Source organism: Rhea pennata, chromosome 5 (genome assembly GCF_028389875.1).
Source record: "Rhea pennata isolate bPtePen1 chromosome 5, bPtePen1.pri, whole genome shotgun sequence".
NCBI lineage: Eukaryota > Metazoa > Chordata > Aves > Rheiformes > Rheidae > Rhea > Rhea pennata.
This window is the reverse complement of record NC_084667.1, coordinates 16,154,021-16,172,705: the sequence shown is the minus strand read 5'-3', so window position 1 is coordinate 16,172,705 and position 18,685 is coordinate 16,154,021. Positions and strand designations below refer to the sequence as shown.

At 40.9% G+C, this 18,685-nt stretch overlaps 1 protein-coding gene across 1 annotated transcript in view; it reads right to left on the bottom strand.

Moving 5' to 3' along the window:
- Positions 1-18,685, bottom strand: part of SPTBN5 (spectrin beta, non-erythrocytic 5) — a 97,863-nt gene that overhangs the window by 27,427 nt on the left and 51,751 nt on the right. The window contains exons 34-42 of the mRNA XM_062575883.1: positions 13,761-13,865; positions 12,618-12,803; positions 9,479-9,634; positions 8,648-8,839; positions 7,908-8,003; positions 4,995-5,113; positions 4,323-4,437; positions 2,036-2,149; positions 520-641 (exon numbers count right to left, since the gene is read on the bottom strand). Of these exons, the coding sequence (XP_062431867.1) occupies positions 520-641; positions 2,036-2,149; positions 4,323-4,437; positions 4,995-5,113; positions 7,908-8,003; positions 8,648-8,839; positions 9,479-9,634; positions 12,618-12,803; positions 13,761-13,865 (1,205 nt within the window). The remainder of the gene's footprint in view (positions 1-519; positions 642-2,035; positions 2,150-4,322; positions 4,438-4,994; positions 5,114-7,907; positions 8,004-8,647; positions 8,840-9,478; positions 9,635-12,617; positions 12,804-13,760; positions 13,866-18,685) is intronic.

Genomic DNA, 18,685 nt, shown 5'->3' with positions numbered 1-18,685 from the left:
ATAAGTGAATTTGAGCCCGCTAGCTTTCCCCTACAGCTTCGTTTTTAAATCAAAAACCAGAGAGATGCATGCTGGGTTGGAGGCAATATGCTTACCCTATTCTCTATATCAGTTCATTAGGACAAGAGCTGTAAAAACCTTCATAAGAGTTGCCTTCAGCAACTATTCCAGCTCAGACCTAAGCCTTTGCTGTTTTGGAAAAATCCAAGAAAGGAATCTTCTGTGACAATCCAAAAATAAGTCTTGCACATAGGGTTCATGACAGATTTCATCTGATGGTCTGGAGGCATTTTAGTAACATTATTTAGTGGAATAAAATAAAAATGAATTGGATTGGTTTTCCTGAAATCATGTCTGTGGAAATTTTGTTGTACCAAGTCATCCTTGTTTCAGTGCAGGTGTCTTAGATGCCTGTGTAAGATTTTGTATAGGATCCTCAAAGAATTTTGGAAAGATTTGTGACCCTAGGGAGCAGCCTTGCTCCTGATTAGAGATATTCAGACCATTAAAAGTTTTCACCTTTGTTTGGCCTGCCCCTGGAGTCGTAGCCAGTTGTTTTTCATCTCATGTTGCTTCATAGTCAGTTTGTCATTTATGGATGGATTCCTTGTGGAAAGGCGGAAAGATTCCAGTTCCAATGGCTGGGAAGAGATTTATAGTAGAGTGAATTTAGGCCAAATGGTTATACTTATTCCTGAGTTTGCCTTCAAGCACAAGTAGTTACTTTTAAAATCCTGGTTTTCAAAATTGGTTATTTAGATTACAACAACAAAATATACAAAAGGATTTGTTTAACATGTAAAAGATACATAGGTATTTGCAGGAAACTGTCCACGTGCAGAAACAGTTGTGTGTGTTGCTTTGCATAAACAAATGTTAATCCATGATTAAGAAAACAGTATTGCAGAGTGGAGACAAACACAGAACAAAGTGCTAATTATAATCTCTATTAGTCTAAACTAAAATGGATAATGAGAGTCATGGAGTTATGGCAGCACACAGGAGCAACCAGACTTGTCTTTCAGCATAGGATTGAAAACTCTGTTGTTTCTGCTTCAGAACACAGCAGCTCCAAAACAACACTTTCAATGTAGACTTCTGGTTGATGCTGTTTTCTTTACTACAACCTGGTAAACGGACACTCACTAACTCAAGTTTATAGTTGTTATCTTTCTTCTGTAACCCCATCAAGTTGATGAAAACGAAGAATTTTAATTATATAGAAAGAAGAATGTCCCAGGCTGGTTTTAATCCGTAAGAAAAATATGGATATTATATTTTTGATATTACTTGTAGCAGTATCAAAAAGAAAAACAAACAAATAAACAAAAAACCCCTAAAACTTTGCTCATCTTTCTGTTTCCATGCAGCACTTCTCCATACAGCCTTGTTAATTCTATCTGCTACTTCAGTTCGGCTGAAAATATTAAAAAAATATGCAATTACATAGGAGCTCACCTGTAAATTTTAGGGGGTCTAAATCACAGACCCCTTTTTAATGCTCAGATTAAACATGCAAACTGGCCATTCTGCAAGAACAAGAGCTGACCAAAGAATGATAACCTAAGATTTTCTGTTCTAATGACTACATCCAAAAACCATATGCACTGCAGTTTAGCTCTAAATAAAGCTAAACTCAACATTTTGGTTCATGTCAGTACAGAAAATGGGGATTGAGAGTTAAATTTGGATTCCTCACTTTCCAAGAGACACAAGAGGCAGTGTAATCTGGCATGTAGATGAGTGCCAGAAAAACAATGTTAAAAAACATGTTAAAAGGGGACTTCTCTTGTTAGATTTGGTCCATCAGGAAGATACTTCATTCATACAATAAATTAGTATTAAGTGGCATAAGATAAAGAATCACAGCATTTTACTGAGAAGAAACCTTCATGCTCTACTATACCTGCTGCATTCTCAATGCAGTGCAGTTCATGCTGACAAAACTGAAGGGTTGTGTTGACTTTTACATCGTATTTCCAAGAAGCAAAAATTAACATTGTTATAGTATCCTCCGTGTAGCCCCACTTCTTACCTCCATCTTGGACTTAATAACGCTGATTTCTCTCTCCATCTCTTCATGCCTTCGAATCAGATTTTCCACACTTTCCACATCTTTCCCATAATCCAATGCTTGTATTAATACACTCTGAAGGGGATAAGAGGGAGGTGCAAATGGCAAAGATGGCAAAAAGCAGAAGGACCATATCTCAATTATTTCAAATTGTTCCCTTCTCTCCCTCTTTTTATTGCAATCTAACTTTTTTAATTGCCTTCTTAAATTTCAACCTTATGTCTGCACTCTTTACAGAGATGGAATAACACTTCACAACTCTTTAAACAGTCTCAATCCTTCTTTATTTGGGTGCCTCTGGGCACTCACATGTGAAACATAGGCAGGAATGCTTCCCTACATATCTTAGTCTTCCTTCTCTCTTTTTTTTCCTAGATCAAAATAGCCAAGTATTTCTGATTCTTTTGTTGTGTAGAGATTTGCAGGAGTACAAGTTTCATGAAAACATGGAAAAAAATTGACCCTTAAAATTCTACCAGAAATACAATCCTAGACAATTAAGAAATACATTAGTAAAAGTTGTTATCAAAGCATTCAAACTACTTGTTTGTAAGCTGAAATAGCCCCACTGTGCGTTTGTCTACTGGGTTATTATACAAATAGATGGCACATAGTTACGCGCATAAAATAATTAGTTTTTATGCAGTGTTTTTCTTCTGTTTACCTCAATAGCATAAACAAGGACAAGCATTTCTACCTGCATTTTCTGACAGAGAAAATGGAATATGATGAGATTTTTATATAACTTTTCATAGTCACAAATTTAGTATGTGTACATGTCACAGTTTGGTAACAGGGAGAGATACCCAAGCTACAACTGAATGAATGACTGAAGTTAGCTTTGAGGTTGCATCCAGGCGGGCCTTGAATATCTCCAGAGAAGGAGACTCCACAACCTCTCTGTGGTTCAGTTTCTGCCCATTGCCTCTTGTCCTGTCACATGGGACAACTGAAAAGAGTTTGTCCCTGTCCCCTTGACACCCTCCCTTCAGGTACTTGTACACATTGATAAGATCCCCCCTCAGTCTTCTCTTCCCCAGGCTGAAGAGGTCCAGCTCCCGCAGCCGTTCCTCACAGGGCAGGTGCTCCAGCCCTCTGATCATCCTCGTAGCCCTACACGGGACTCTCTCCAGTAGCTGCATGTCTCTCTTGTACTGGGGAGCCCACAACTGGACACAGTACTGGACCCAGTACATATTCTATCTGCGTAGGTAATTCATTTATAAAAACCTTTAGGGTAGCTCATCTAACTGGCTTTTGGTCTTCGTAACTGACTTGGTGTCTCAGCATTGTCTCAAGGAGATGTACCCTTGTATCAGCAACACAGAAAAAAGTAGACTCCAGCCTCTTAGCTTCTTAGATCTGCATCCTGCCCCTTCTTATGTTTATAATGCAGAGATGCCACTGCTCAGTTAGTTACCTAATTCCCTTTATCATCAGTGGAAAGGAGGAGGCACTGTTGGAGCGTGATTCATTGCACCTTCAAGAGGACAGCAATCAGTTGAATGCCCTGAGCTCTAGAAGCATCTATGTCTACTAGTCAGTGTGAAAGGCGGCCATGGACACCTCTTTTGGATATAACATTTAGTCACGAAGATAAATATATATATATATTTAACTGGAAATATCATTTGACTAGAGAATATTTATTAGAATCATGGAATCACAAAAGAATTGTGGTTCTCTGGAAGTCATCAGTCCAGTCCCTACTCGAAGCAGGACCATCTTAGATCAGGTTGCTCAGGGCTCAATTCAGTTGAGATTTGAACATTATCAAGGATGGACACTCCATGCTCTCTCTGAGTAACCTCTTCCAGTGTTTGATCACTCACAATTTGATTTTTTTTTCCCATTTACATCTAATTGGAACTTTTCCTGTTGCAACTTGTGTCTACTGACTATTCTTTCACTGTGAACCTGAGAAGGGTCTGGCTTCATCTTCTCTGTATCCTCCTATTAGAGGGTTAAAAATAGCATCCCCTCACATTGCAGCCCTAATCTATAATTCCTGAAAATATATTTCACATTTACATTTTTAACCATGAATGCCTTAGAGTTGGTAATCTGTGAACTATTTTGATGAAATTTTAGCCACCCTACAAAACCAGTACAAAGAAAATGACCAAAAGTCACTGCAGGATACTCTCTAGTCATCAGGCTGCCTAGGTTTCTCATCTGTTGCCAAAACAGAACCTGGGTGAATGGTAAAGAAAATTTTATCACGTCCAATAAAAACACGAGAACTCACCTTCTCACTAATTCTTTCTGTGATATCATCAATTTCCCTGATTAAAGCATGAATTTCTAGGGCTCCCTCTAACTTCTTTCTGTATGCATTCAGGTTACCATGGAAACTGTTCCACCTGTTATTGAAAAGAGTATTTTAGAGGTGAGAACTTCCACAAGCGAGTTTCATGCCACTCGAGTCTAAGTAAAAAGACTGGATTTCTGAGCTGCCTTGTGCACTGATCTCCACTACCCTGTAACAGAGAGACTTCACAGAGGCAGAGCATTAGCCTGACAAAATAAATATCCAGCCATCTGGATATATCTCCTCTAAATCTAGATTTTGGGATCTTTAGCACTATGCTATGAATTAGTAGGAGTAAGATGAACTTCATTAGGACGACTACATGGACAGACCTAAGTGCCTTCGCCTTGTGAATGCAACCTGCAAAGTGCTGCAACACAGCGTATTCGCCTCCAAGGCTAGAAACGTGACCTGTCCCTGCTGTCCTAGGAAACCTTCTGGCTGACTGCTAAGGGTCCTGAAAGGCAGCTCCACCGCCTGATATTTGGTAGCCAAGACGTTAAAGGAGAAAGTATGTGTTGAAACTTCTCCTCTTATCTCAGCCCACTTCAGAGGCCTAATCTTCCCTTGCTGTTTTTGCTTCAGAGAGAAGTTTAAAGACATACTCACTTCTCATTGAGCTGCTTTCGGCGCTGATATATTGTCTTTGTTTCTTCCTTGTTCTGTCTCTCCAGTTTCATGGCCAGGGCATTGATAGCCTTAATGTGTGCATCATCCACTGTCATCTCCTGTAAAGTGAGAAAAGGAGCAAAGGCTTGTGTTCAAAATGCTTGCTGAGCTTTCCACCGAGACATGAAAAACAGCAATAACAGTAAAGCAAGTGTTATGACCCACTACTAAAAACTTCAGACATGTTTGCTCATGCTGTTATGAGTGCTGGATGAGAAGAGAGTAGAGGTAAGGAAGAGCATTGATGGCTATAGACACATAGGTAATCTAGGTTTAGACAGGGACCCTCAGAGCTTCCTATCTAAACCAAGCATTCCAGCAGGGGCTCAGTTGTTGAGGAAACACAGGAGCAGCAATTAGTCTTATAAGTGGCTACTGTGGAACAGCTGATGTGTGGCAGATTGTTCCTCCATCAAAAAGTCAGAGACTTGTGGCTTCTGGGCCTACTCACTGCTTTTCCAGATAGGCTGCTATCCAGCAGTGCCTTCTGTGCTGTGGACGACAGGATTAAAATCTGTACAGCCTTGAGAAACCCAGACAACCCATAAGTCTGGTTGCAAGATACGTCATTACTTATTCTTCTAAAGCAGGATCATTGTATCTTAAAAGGTACGCTAAACTTTTGAGACAGTTTGCTTCCCATGTACCAGTGTACTGTAGAAAGGAAAATATTTGCACATAGCACATATAATTTGGACTATAGTGGAGCATGACTGAGGGCCAACACTGAACACTGTTCCAGAATTCAAAAACATTCTAACATTCTCTATTTTTATGAGACCAGTAAATTGCACACTTAGCAGAGACACATCAATCACTGGTGTAACTGAAGCACAGCTGCAAGATGCCAGCAGACTGTTAATAGCAGTACTGACTCCCTTTGTATTTTATTTATGCTATGTCCATACCAAAATGCACATTTTCATATGTACTCTACTATTATACACAGCTGTAAATACTATCATACACAGCTGTAAAGTAAACAAAAAAAAGCAGCAGACAGTAAGATATTCCTTTAACAGAAACCCTGCAGTCTCCTCCCCTGGGAACTAGCAGCACCATGTCAAAGACTATGAATAGAAAAACTGGCAGCCACTAATGCAGGATGGTTGCTCCCTGTCCTGATCTCAGATTTGTCCAGTGAGGAAACCTAGACTGGATGGATGCCCACACTATGCGAGGGCCAGCCTGTTTCTGTTTGTACCACTCTGATGTACTGTATAATTATGCATCAGCTAAAGGGTATCACAGTCCCGACCAGCCCTTCTCTGTAGGATTCATAGGAGAATGGTACGGGAGGTGTGGCTAGAAGCTGACAGTATTTATGGTCAAGAGTTTTCTGTAGCACACACACCACCCTTAGGGTCTACCCCAGTTTATGGTAAGACTTTCAAAAACTTGCACTGACTGTGACACTGCGTTGTTTCTGTCTCTTTCGCCATCTTTCTGTAGGGTTACTATGAGCTATAGCAGAGCCCTTGCTCCATTCCTTAGCTCACGGCTCAGCAGGTGACTGAAGGGTCTCTTCACTTCACTGATTCCCTGATGCTGAAGTTTGATTTATTTGGCTCTCTGTGCTAATTCAGTGCTGGATATTCTGTGGGGCTCTGGAAAAGGAAGCCCAGGGTATCTTCCTCAGTGCTAGGCATCTCTCTGCTATTATTCTGCATAGAAGAGGATTGTCTTCTGCTGCCATTAGGCAACAAAAAGAAAAGATGGGAGCTACCATTACAGGAACTGGCAACAAGATAAGAAAGAATAGAGAGTAAAGGGAGTATTAGAACATAACATCAGAGTAAACTTCACTCAGTAATTCCTAATACACCTGTTTCCAGACCTTCATCGCAGCTTTCAGGCTAGCAAATCAGCACAGCAATCTTTCCTATGTGACACTGGGACCCGTTTGTCTACATCTGTATCAGTTCATACAAAGGAAGAGGACAAGAGGCTGCTGCAAGTGCATCCCCTTCGTGGATGGTGTTACAGATCTCAGTGGCAGGAGCTGAAGTATATCACCAGCAGGCCCCTGTCATGGTAGAGCCTGCTCCACAGTGCTCACAAGGTTTGGTGCCCAGGTGAGCACATCCTGCTGGGGCAAGAGAGGCAGCTGGTGCAACTCCCCACCATAAAGGAGGCTCAAATCCAGCACAGAAATACAAACTGTGCAGCTGTCCTGCCACACTGCTGCTATCTGAAGTGTAAACCATTGCTTTATTTTACTAAATGCCAGATTATTAATATTATGATTCATGGCCTACCACATGTGCTATATCAGCAAAGGCCCTACAAGATTTATACTTCATTTGCATGAAGGAGGATGAGAAACTTGTCTGTTCTCATGATGAGGGAAAGGGAGAAATGCAGGAGATAGAAGATAGAGAGGTCATATATGGATATAGGATATATGGATAGAGAGGTCAACTTTTTTGAAGAGTTTGTCCACTGAAGGTCTATATCAACTTGCAGATTCAAAGAAAGTCAGCTGAAACAAATATTTTTTAAATCCACTTTTGGGTGGAAGTCACCATGACTTGCAGACTTCATAACCCAAGCTGAAATTTGCTCACTTAAATCTGACCTTAGCTGTACGCACCCAGCTTTTCAGTCATGTCATGTAATCTGAATTTTCAGGTTGCATCAGAAGCGTCTGACAGTGCTGTTTAGACATCATCAAAGCAGAAGGCACAATGATAGCCAACAATAGCTGTTTCAATAGCTTACAAATCCCCAACCCTTCACCCCTCAGCATACTGAAGTGTGTTTGCCATGTGGATACGCTGCTGGGCTGAAAAGTTGACTGCTGCTTCTAGTCTCACAAAGGATGTAGGAACAGGCACAGAAAACACCTCTTACCCCTGATGCTGCTCCACGGAACTCATTTAGCTTTTTCATGAGCTGCAGGCAGTGTTCATAGTCATTTCCCACATCACCTACGTTAATCATAACTTCCTGGGGAAAGAAACGTTCAATAGGCAAATATTTAGGCTGAGAGTACAAGCATACAGCTTTCCCCAGTGCTTAAGCTGATGCAGCAAAAGGGATTTCCCCTCAGTTCACCACGACCCGCCAGCTCTGTGATGTTCTGCCTCCACAAATCACCACCTTGTAGCTTATGATCTTTAAATACCTATAAGCCATATTGCCACCTCCCTTTCCAATCTAAAGCTGATCATCAAATGTAGCCACTGCACGAAAACTTGGTGAATAAAGTGACTTTTTCACTATTAGAAAGAGAAATTTTCAGATTTAGTATAAGGTGAGTGTAAATGTCAGTTGCCAAATGCTTGAAGTCTTTTTCATTCTAGTTTGCTTTCATAGAGATGTGCATGCAAACACCACCAATAATCACAATCTCTTTATGTGCACTTCTTGAACGAAAAGATGTGCTAGTATGGTCCAACTGGCTTTGACATGGAAACACTCCAGAATATTTCTAGAATTTGTTGGATCAATATTGTTTGTAGAGCACTTCCTGATTCTCCTAGGCAAGAGACACCAAGAAAACACTCCAAAAGGTGACACTTACCAAAATTTCATTGTTAAATAACAGGTCTCTAGTGTGCTGCTTGAGTTAAATCCTAGAATCCACTTACTTTCTCCCTGATCCAGGCTTCCACCTGGTCCACCTTCTGGAGAAATTCCAGGAAATCTCGGCTATCCTCCAGCATCTTTCCACGGGCAGCAACAGCTCTCTTCAACTTCTTCCAATGCTCCTGAAGCATGTGGACTTGACGACGGATCTCTGCTGATTTGGGGTGGCCTTTTGACACAAGGGCTTCTCCTTTCTTAACGATCAGAAGACAGAATTAGAAATGAAGGTTGCTACTAATTTGTAATGTGATTACTATGCTAGATGACCTTTCTAGAAGGAGTCTCTCGCTTTCTTAACCTGCCCCGCACAATAAATCACTAATGTAAATCCTCACCTCCCCACTAACAGTGCTCAGCTAGAAAGCCTTTACTTCTGGAGGAAATAAAGAACAGTAAACTTTATTTTTTTCCCGGCAGGATGACATTCATGGAGTGGGAGCTCCAGCAGAGGTATTACAGATGACTGTGCCCTTCAGCTATGTGATTCACCCCTTGCAACTGAATTCAGTTTCAAGGAAAACATTCAAAAACTGGGCACAAAATCCTATTTACCTTTTGTAGAAGCAAGCACTCCAGACAAAGAAGCAGTCAGTGGCATCTTATTTGGGTAATAAGGAAAGATGGGAGCTCCCTGGGTACAGGAATTAAGAAATCTCCCTGCTAGAAGTTAACAGCTTTCCATTTCCATGACATTGTAATTATGTTCTTGTCACACAGGCAGAAAAACTGATAAAGAGCTGGTAAACAAGTTACCTGTCCACTCCATCTACCTGTCCTTCTTCGGACAGAACCTTCAATAATCTCTAAAAACACTGGTAGAGCGTGAACGTTACCTTACTAACAGCTGTGATGATTTCTTCATTTGCTAGACTCTCTGCCTCAAAGACCTGATGTTTCTGCAGCAGCTTCATTTTGTCATTCAGGTTGCTGGGGTCTTGTAAGGAAGGATCCTCTAGCTTCTGCATGCGCTCACTGATCCAGTCTTCTGCCTGCAGCCATGTGAAGCACCAATTAACACGATTGCAACATCTAGGGGCCTATTCCAAAATATACCATTGCTCTGTGTGACTGTCTATGCCTGGACTAGGTAACTTGAGCAAGGAACCAACAGGAGAGATTGCCCTTCTGGGCTATTCTACCTGACAGGAAATAAAAGCTAGAAGGAATGAAAATAATTTTTATATACTCACAAGAAAAATGAAAAAATCCTTGCATGCCCCACATTTTATCACAAGCCATAAACATATGATGCAATCTTCTAGATTAGACCCTTGAGCAAATATAACTCTGTATTTGCTTCTTCTCTTCATTCAAAATGTTCTAAGGAGGAATGCTGGATTCACACATAGGTGAGTCTTGAGGACTAACAGTGTAAGCATTACATGGGCTCATGTTTCTCTCAAGAAATTCTTTCTTATGAATCTTAAGATTTAAATGTAGAGGATTTAAATGTAGGGAGAATAAAATAAACAATAAGATAGTTAGTTGCCCATATTTTTTTTTAAGTTTGCTAAACTTCAACCCTCAGCACTGAAGAAAATATTTTCTATCTGTCAAAGCACTGAGAACTGAGCACTTGAGATATCTTGTAACTGATCCTGTTTTACGCAGACTGCTGAAGTACACCAATGTTTTGGCTACATAAGAATAGCAAATTGAGGTCAGCTTTATCAAAGTCTCTCAGCTGCCCTTATGGAACTGCACTAAATGCACTCAAGACTCGACAACAGGAAGATTTTCCCTGTTAATTAATGATTTGAAATGTTGTTTCAGCTGTTGAAATTATGGCTGTATCAACAGTAACAGAAATAGCTTTCATTAACAGCATAGTCTACAGAAACGATTCCCCTCCAAAGTACAGTTAGAAACTCAAAGAAGAGCCTTATGTCAAGGTTGTCCAGGACAGCAAACTGTCACCTACTGTTTTCATTTCTGATACTCTCCTCACAAGCTAGGGCCTTCTCCCATTACCCAGCCACACATTAACACTTTAAGGACATTAACTGACTTCTCCTTTGAACGGGAGAAGCTGTTGGTACAGTCGGACTGAGAAGCCAATGGCTCCCCAGTACACAGCCACTCAAGGGGTGATTTTTCCCCTGCTGTCAGTAACAAGCAGGGGACTAATGACAGAAGTGAACAGAGTCATTTAGTGATCAGTGATCACTGCTTTCTACTGATACAAAAATTCTGTTTGATCAATGGATATAACTAAAGACGACTGCAGGAGAAAGAGTTCCAGGGGAGTGGTACCGGAGCTTTGGGATTTGTTCTCCTAATAAGTAAGAATAAGCAATGACCTCACTGCTTTCACAGCTAAACTCAAAACTCATCTCTGCAATTTAACTTTCCTTTGGGAACTATTTTCATATAAGAACTTTTATACACCCGGAACATCATTAAAATGAAATTAAACATTCCATGCTACCCTCCAAAGAGGAAGAGAGGTATCACTGTAACAGTATTTTTTGAATTTCTTTGTGGCACTCACATTCTACAGTGGTAGGCAATGAATTTAGATTGGCTAGGTAAATGAGCAGCTAGTTGAAGAGCAAAAACTCTCTAGAGGACTCTTTCTTGGCTGAGTGGAAGTGGAGAATGTTAGCTGAGAAAAGGGAAACATTACTTAACATAGCGGGCCAGATCCTCAGCTATATATATGCAGTTCAGAAAAACAGAATGAAGGGGGATCCCATCCCAAGCACCGACTTGACAATTACAGAGAGATGGGAGGAGATGCAAAAATATTTCTAGCTAATGATTTGATTGTATGCCCAGGAGATCCCTGACAGCTTCCCTGGCAGAGAGGGTATTTGCAGCCCTGTGACCTTTCCGTCAGAGGTACATTGCTCTTTCAAAAATATTTGCACTGTGCAATGCATCATTCAGTCCATTTGCTTCCTCTGCTAGTCTACAAGGCGGACTGGCTGTGAAGTGGCTTTCCAGTGACAGGAAAAGTATGGCTACATAATATGGGACAATATTTGACTGTGTAAATAATTCCTGGTACGATCTATTTAAAAAACAGTGCAGCTCTGGCTCATTAATGTAGCCAAAGAAGAGGGTATTTAAACGTTTGATTACTTTTAGGTGAGTTTTACATATATCATCCTATAAATGGAATTTTAGAAGCTGCTTATTCTTTAGATTACTCTCTTTTTAAAAATTTGGTTGTCAGTAACAGCCATATTACCAGTATTTGTTTGCCTTTGGTGACAATCCTGATTAGACCTGTGTCAGGATATATGTCCTTTGCATGGACTAGGAGGCGACCAAGCACCTGCAGTTTTTTTTTTTTTCCAACTGTGGGGGACATTTCAAGGACAGGAGAAGGGGTGTGTCCAGACCAATAAGAAGGTTTAAAAATGTCTCACAGAGCCTGCATGCCTGTTGTTTATGCCAGCACACTGGATGCTAACACATTTTTCAGTCATATACATCGTGCTGCCCTTTGAAAAATTGACCCAGTAGGTTTTTCCAACAGTTATACCAGCAGCAGAGCTACATACTTACAGGACTAAGACCAAAATTGGAGAGACAAGCAGAGACTAGCATGTTCTACAGAGGCCAGTCTACAGAAGAGCTGTTAGAGCACGGGCTTTGAGGTCTTCAGCAAACACTCTCTAGTAAAGCTTGGTGGCCTCCTCCATATTCCTTTACACTTTGTATCCCCCCAGTTCGAAATACCACTTTTTCCCGCCAAGGGAGGCAGTTATTTTTTCGTTTGTTTTACTTTAGCAGAGTTCCTGATGTGTAAAGTGGCTGCAACGGGCACAATGACATGATGATGGGGTATAGCAACAGCAGTGGCATTGGAGCACTCACCCCTTGGGGGAGCGTAGCAGTACAGAAGTTGCCATATCTGAGTAGATTATCAAGTCACCTAGTCTCTGGCAAGGGCAAGCACCTCATGCAGCCGGGGTAGGCAGCTCCCCAGCCTTCCACCCCCTTCCCAATCTACACCCCTCTCACCTCTGCCAGGTTCTGGTAGAAAAATGCCAGAAGAAGGGCAGTTTGCAGCTTCTCCCGCCTGCTCTGGGATAGATCCTTGATCTGCTGCTTCCTCTCGAGGATGGCGTTCAGTTTGTGCTGGATCTGTAACCCTTCCAGTCCACCGACCTTCTCTAGCTTGCTTGCCTGTTCTTGAAGAGATATCATCTGAGGAGGCAACAAATCCACAGTCACCTTTGTGCTTTCAAGTGGAGTAAAAAACCCAGCAAAACAGGCTCTTATCTATACCTAAAAGATTATCTATTTTGCTAGAAGGATCTAAGAATGGCAGGGATATGTTACCCGGCATTGCCACCATCCCTTCTCTCCGTACTATGCCACATTTAGGACTGCCTTTTCATTTGCCTCTGTAGTGCATCCCAGGTACTTAGATGAATTAAAGTTTCAGCTGCAGGAGTCCTGACCCTTTTGATCATCCAATGTAAGGAGTCATTGAATAAGCCTGGCTATCCCCGAGCTCTCATAAAAAACAGAACGAAGGGGGAAAGCTTTGTGGAAGTCAGGCATTGGGAGGTAGCTGGAAGCTCATTCCCCTCTGGGATCCCAGGCATAGCCCCAGGTGTGAGAGTTTAAATCTAGCCTGGGTGAATTAAAACAGTAGCCAACAGGTAGGTGGGCTCCTTTACATGCTGGTGAGCCATCAAGCCTCTATCACAAGTGCAAGGATACTAGCCAGTTTGGTACAGACATTATATATAAAATACATATTTAAATAGTTAGATAAACCTTCCCCTCTGATGTATTGTACTTTACTTACTCTAAAAGACATTGTATTTCTATGAAAGAAGCAGAGACTTTGGTATACATGACACAAAATATGGCTTACATTTAATGTTTCTTCTGGTAAGTCCCAGTATTTATTTGACTTACTGAGAGGTTTGCCTGTCTACTGCAAGACAATATACCAGGAATTGGGCAGCAAATGTTTAAAACTTTTCTCTAATTCTCTGCCTCTTATTTCATTAAGCTTTCCCAATCTCTCTCTGGTTCAAGCATATCAGACCTGTCAGCAGTTTATATTGTTGCCATATTAAAAAAAAAAAAAAAAAAAAAAATCCTTCCAGCTCTTGGATTGGCAGAATATTTGTTGGATTTTTTTTATACCTTCTCATCTTGTGAAGCCAGAAGTTTCTCAAAAGCCTCATGTTTCCTAATCAGTTGCTCCACTTCATCTACAGTGCTTCCAAGGTCACTGCTTTTCAAATATATCTACCAAAAAAAAAAAAAGTTGAATTTTTTTAAGTGGATTAATTATTGCATAAACTTGATTCACAAGTGTGAGGAGAGATAGTAACTCTACAGTTGGGGGTACACTGGAGGGATGATGCTTGTGGAAAGAAAAAAAAAGGGAGAACAGAAGGAAATTGAAATTGGAAGTTGAAATTGGAAACAAAATGGTAGAGCTCCACGGTCTTTAGCAAGAATAAGCTGCATTAGCGGATCCTGCCAAGAAAAGCGTCCCATCACTGCTTATCATAATCCCTAAATCACAAGGCAGATGGTGAATTCCAGAGGTCCTCTAAAACATCCTTGTATTTCAAAGCAAGATAACACCGTCGTGCCTGACAGATGTCTGAATGGCTTCTTCTCAACAGACTTCCAATAACAGAGGCTTTGCAGCCTCCGCAGGCAATTTATTCCCGTGCTTCATTATGTTTACCATTAGGAAGATTTTTCCAAATATCTAATTAGAAAATACATAACTAACACTTCACTCCATTACATAATGCCCTCTTCACCACCGAAAGGAGGTAATTCCTTTTACATTTGCTGCAGCTTTAGATACATTTGTAAACTATTTTCAAAGTGAAAGTTCAACCTTCACTCAGAGAAACTACCCTGACCTGGTCAATTATTCCACATAGGCTGTGTCTTCTTGACCTCTGATTATTCTCATTTTTCTCCTCTGGGTTTTCTCCATTTCCATGTGTTTTCAGGCAGGGTTCTTAGAACTTGCTGCAATACTCCAGCTGAGGCTCTCCAACAGAAGGCAGCACAGAGATTACTTCTGGTGACTTTCAAGCCATAATCTTCCTCATGCATCTGTATATGTTGTGCTTATCTTTAACACAATACGATGGACTCACTGACTTACATCCATCTTGCAATCTACTATAAGCTTCCAGAACTTTTTCTGAAGAACTGCTGTCAGACCAGCTTATTCCCATCCTGTATTTATGCAGCTGATTATTCTTGAAGAATGTCAGAACTTGCACCTATACAGAGTGCATAACATCTGTTTTATTTTTTCAGGCCATATTTCTAACATGCTTGCATTAATTTTATTTACTGTACTCTCATCAATCTCTGATTCAGGAAGACCTCAGCCAAAAATATCGAGGGTAGTTTTAAGGGAACAGTCCTCTGCACTACTCACTTTTAACACTGCCAAGATATTTGCTAACTAATCCATGTGCACCTCTAAGACATCATACTGTTTGTTGCTCACTTTCCTGGTTTTAAGAGAACTGGTTGCATGATTACTTCTCCCATGCACTCTGTTACTAATCAATGTTTAATCAAATGTAAAATAATAAAGAACGTAGTAATGTGCTCTCAACAAAAAATAAGCTTTTCTGCAGGCCAACAGCAATTTATTCTTTTCCAGTGTATATAATCTCCCGCAGGTTTGTTTTCCTATGTAGCGAGGGAACAACGGCAAGACAAAAACAGTAATCGTGGCATGAGCAAGACCTAGCTGCAGACATGGCTCACAGCGGAGCAAATACGGATGGACAGACTTCTGGAGCTCTGGCTGCTACACGGGACTGCACTTGCCGGCTGGGCCGTCGCACTGTGTAATTCATTTTGTGAGCTAATGGAATTGTGTTTCAGTGAGGATGAGAAATTCAAACCAGTAACTCTATCTAGGCAAAGTGCAATTAGCAGAGACAGAAGTGAAAAATCGAGATTAGCTGTATAGTGTGAGAGAATTAAGAGGTGGAGAAAGAAACAATAGAATCAGTGAAATAACAAAAAGGACAGTATTTCCAGCAGAAGCCTGATAAAAGATACAGGTAAATCTGTGCCTCAGAGACATAGAGGTACACAGGAAAATTAATAGTATCTAGAGAGATCTCTCTTTGCAAATCATTCTCACTCTGTAGCAGTCTGACAGGGTGTTTTTTATAGGAGGGAAAAGATGTTCCTCTGCTGCTGCTTTAGAAAACCAGTGATGACACTAGCTGTCTGGACAGAAGTATTAGATGACTTTTTAGCTCCACATAGCATCTTCTAAAGGAGAGGTATACCTGATATTTCGTATGTGCAGCAGGATGCACACCTACCGGTCGGGGCCCAAGTGCAACAACGGGCCTTGGCAGCCCTGGCAGCCTGCTGGCCAGTCCCCCTGCCCCTGCCCATGGGCCTGGGACCTCCACTGAGGCTCAGCCCCAGCCCCAGCCCTGCCTGAGCTGTGTCAAAGGGAGGCCTGTGCCCAGCTCTTCTCCTGCTGTCCTGACACACTGACTGGTCCTCCTGCGTGGACCCCAGACCTCATGCGTTACCTTGCCCTGTCTCCTTGATCACCACTGGCTAAGAGGACTGACAACCATACCTAGCCTGACATTCTGGTTCCTTTTTGTAAGTTGGTATGAGAGGAATATTTTGCATATACAGAAAAATGCACAGAATACCATGCCCAGTTCAGATGTTCAAATTGTACTAGAATAATCCATGATGAGCACTGGAAGAGAAATGAGTAAGTGCCATCACTGTAATCACTGTCAAGGAGAAGGGAAGACCACTGTACAGCAGACCTAAGTTTTTAATAAATCTAGTCCATTAATCATCAGGATGCGTAAAGAAATACATTATCATTAAAGCCTATTTAATATTACATGCAATTGCCACTGGAATGCAGATGTCCTGTCATTCAACCTTTACTTCTTTGATCTATCCTACTCATTAAGGGTATGGAATTAAGATGGACAATTTGGGGGAGCGTTTTTTGGTTTGGTTTTCTCTAGTGAAGGAAAAACTCCATACTTGTGGGCTGTAGGTCTGTCTACTGTACTGCTGTATTATGCCATTTATATTTAACACTGTTGCTACTAACACTGAGATAAAATGTTGTTGGCCTGAATATACTTGAGTGAGTGCACAGCCACATACTGTGTCTCTATGCTTGTGTTAGAAAAGCTGCTTTAAAGGCATTAGACTTTCTTCATTGTGTACTGTGGATCATCTACTATCTCTGTCTGACCAAAAAAAGAGATTTACCTGAGAAACAGAAAATTCCCATAATTTTCCACATACCACTCCAGGACCATTTTCTCAGGAACTGTTAGCAATGAAACTGCAAATTCTACGATACATGAAGAAATGGTCAACCCTTAGTTTTCCTGCTCCCACATCTGTGGTGAAAGAAAAAGGCAAAGGACATCTACTGGAAAAGATGGTTATTTTCTCTGAAAAAAAATGAATGGAGACATCTGAGAGCAGGGGTGTGGGACAGTGAGTCACACTCAGCTGCCACTGGAGCGCACAGTGCCTTGTTCTTACTGAAAATCACTGTCCACAAATAATACTGAACATTCAGAGCCCCATCCCAGAGCTGCTACCACAGTGGAAGAAGTTCTTCTGAAAGCTTTAAGTAGAAGCCCTTGCAAGGTTAATACTCCTGATATCCAGGTTTTAATACTGGAAAAGAAAACTGGTGCACAAACTGCATACATTACACCAGTGGCTATGGCAACACACTTGGAGGAAAGCAGTCCCAGTAGCACTAACGGGGCCCCTTTTCCATTCTGCTTTCAAACAGAAATCTTATTACAGCAATTGCTAGAATCAGAACTGCAACATTTTTTCACTGAAGCATTCGTTACACCAGTTTGAAAGCAGTATGGAAACTGGCTCCCACTCTGTGATGTTGGCCACTGGCCAATAACATCATTTTTCTGGCGTAGAGGAGGGCCTCAAAGAGGTCCCCCGAACTCCTACTTTGAACGTGATGTGTTAATGTCAAATACAAAGCACTGCACAGGTCTCCTCAGGTAACCTACTAGAGTTTCCTATGGCACATGACAGGTATAAAATCTCTTTCAAGTTTGTTTCTGTTATGAATCATGGCCCATCATCAGGAATTTAATTTTCAGCCACAAAAGCACTGCAGTTTCAACCACTCACTGTACAATGCACTCATTCTTAAATGAAGACTTGCAAACACACTTAAAACCACAAAATGAACTTGGCCCTGTTTGAAATGGAACGTGTAACAAATAAGCGAGTTACTAAAAATGCAAGTGCAGAAACAAGCAGTGGTTCTGCCTCTACTTCAAATGAAGTTTTTCACTCTTTCTGAGCTCACTGCGTACACTCAGCTATGCTGTCATTATGGTAAGATCTCTTACATTAGAGTTAATGTAGAATTAATAAAAACTCCGTCTCAAAACAAATGTTCATTTTAACTAAAACAATGCTATATACACACTTACATGACAGTACAGGGCAGCTCTAGCTATTACAGAAACACTGAATGAAAAATTTTAGTCATTAGGATAGCTATGTTCTCTGGATGCCACAACTTTGTATTTATACAGACAGTCTGGAAGCTAACATAGCCCCGAGATGGCTTGTCTTCTGAGAAGTGTCGTTTTTATTTCTCTAGAAGAAAAACAATTTTAAGTATTTGTGTGAATCCACTCTCTTCTCCAGCTTCTGTTCTTCAGTGTTACAAGCTCCACATATTTTGCCCCCCACTGCCTGTCCTGGGCATGCTGCTGAGATTGTTGGAACTTCAGGGAAAATCTTTCAGTGCTAAGCACGTACCAAAGCCCAGAAAAAGTCAATTACTTCCAGATTTAAAATGCCTTTGCTTAAAGCATGCAGTTGAGTCCAAATTCTCTGCCCAGATAGACTGTAATAAGAACAAGGTTTGATTTGACCTTTTTCTGATAAACGTAAATACAAAAAAAAAAAAAAAAAAAAAGGTAAAAAAATTTTTTTAGCAAATTAAATAATTGGACTTAATACTATGATTATATATAGTTTACAATATCACTGTACTATTCTTCATGTCAGTAAAGCTT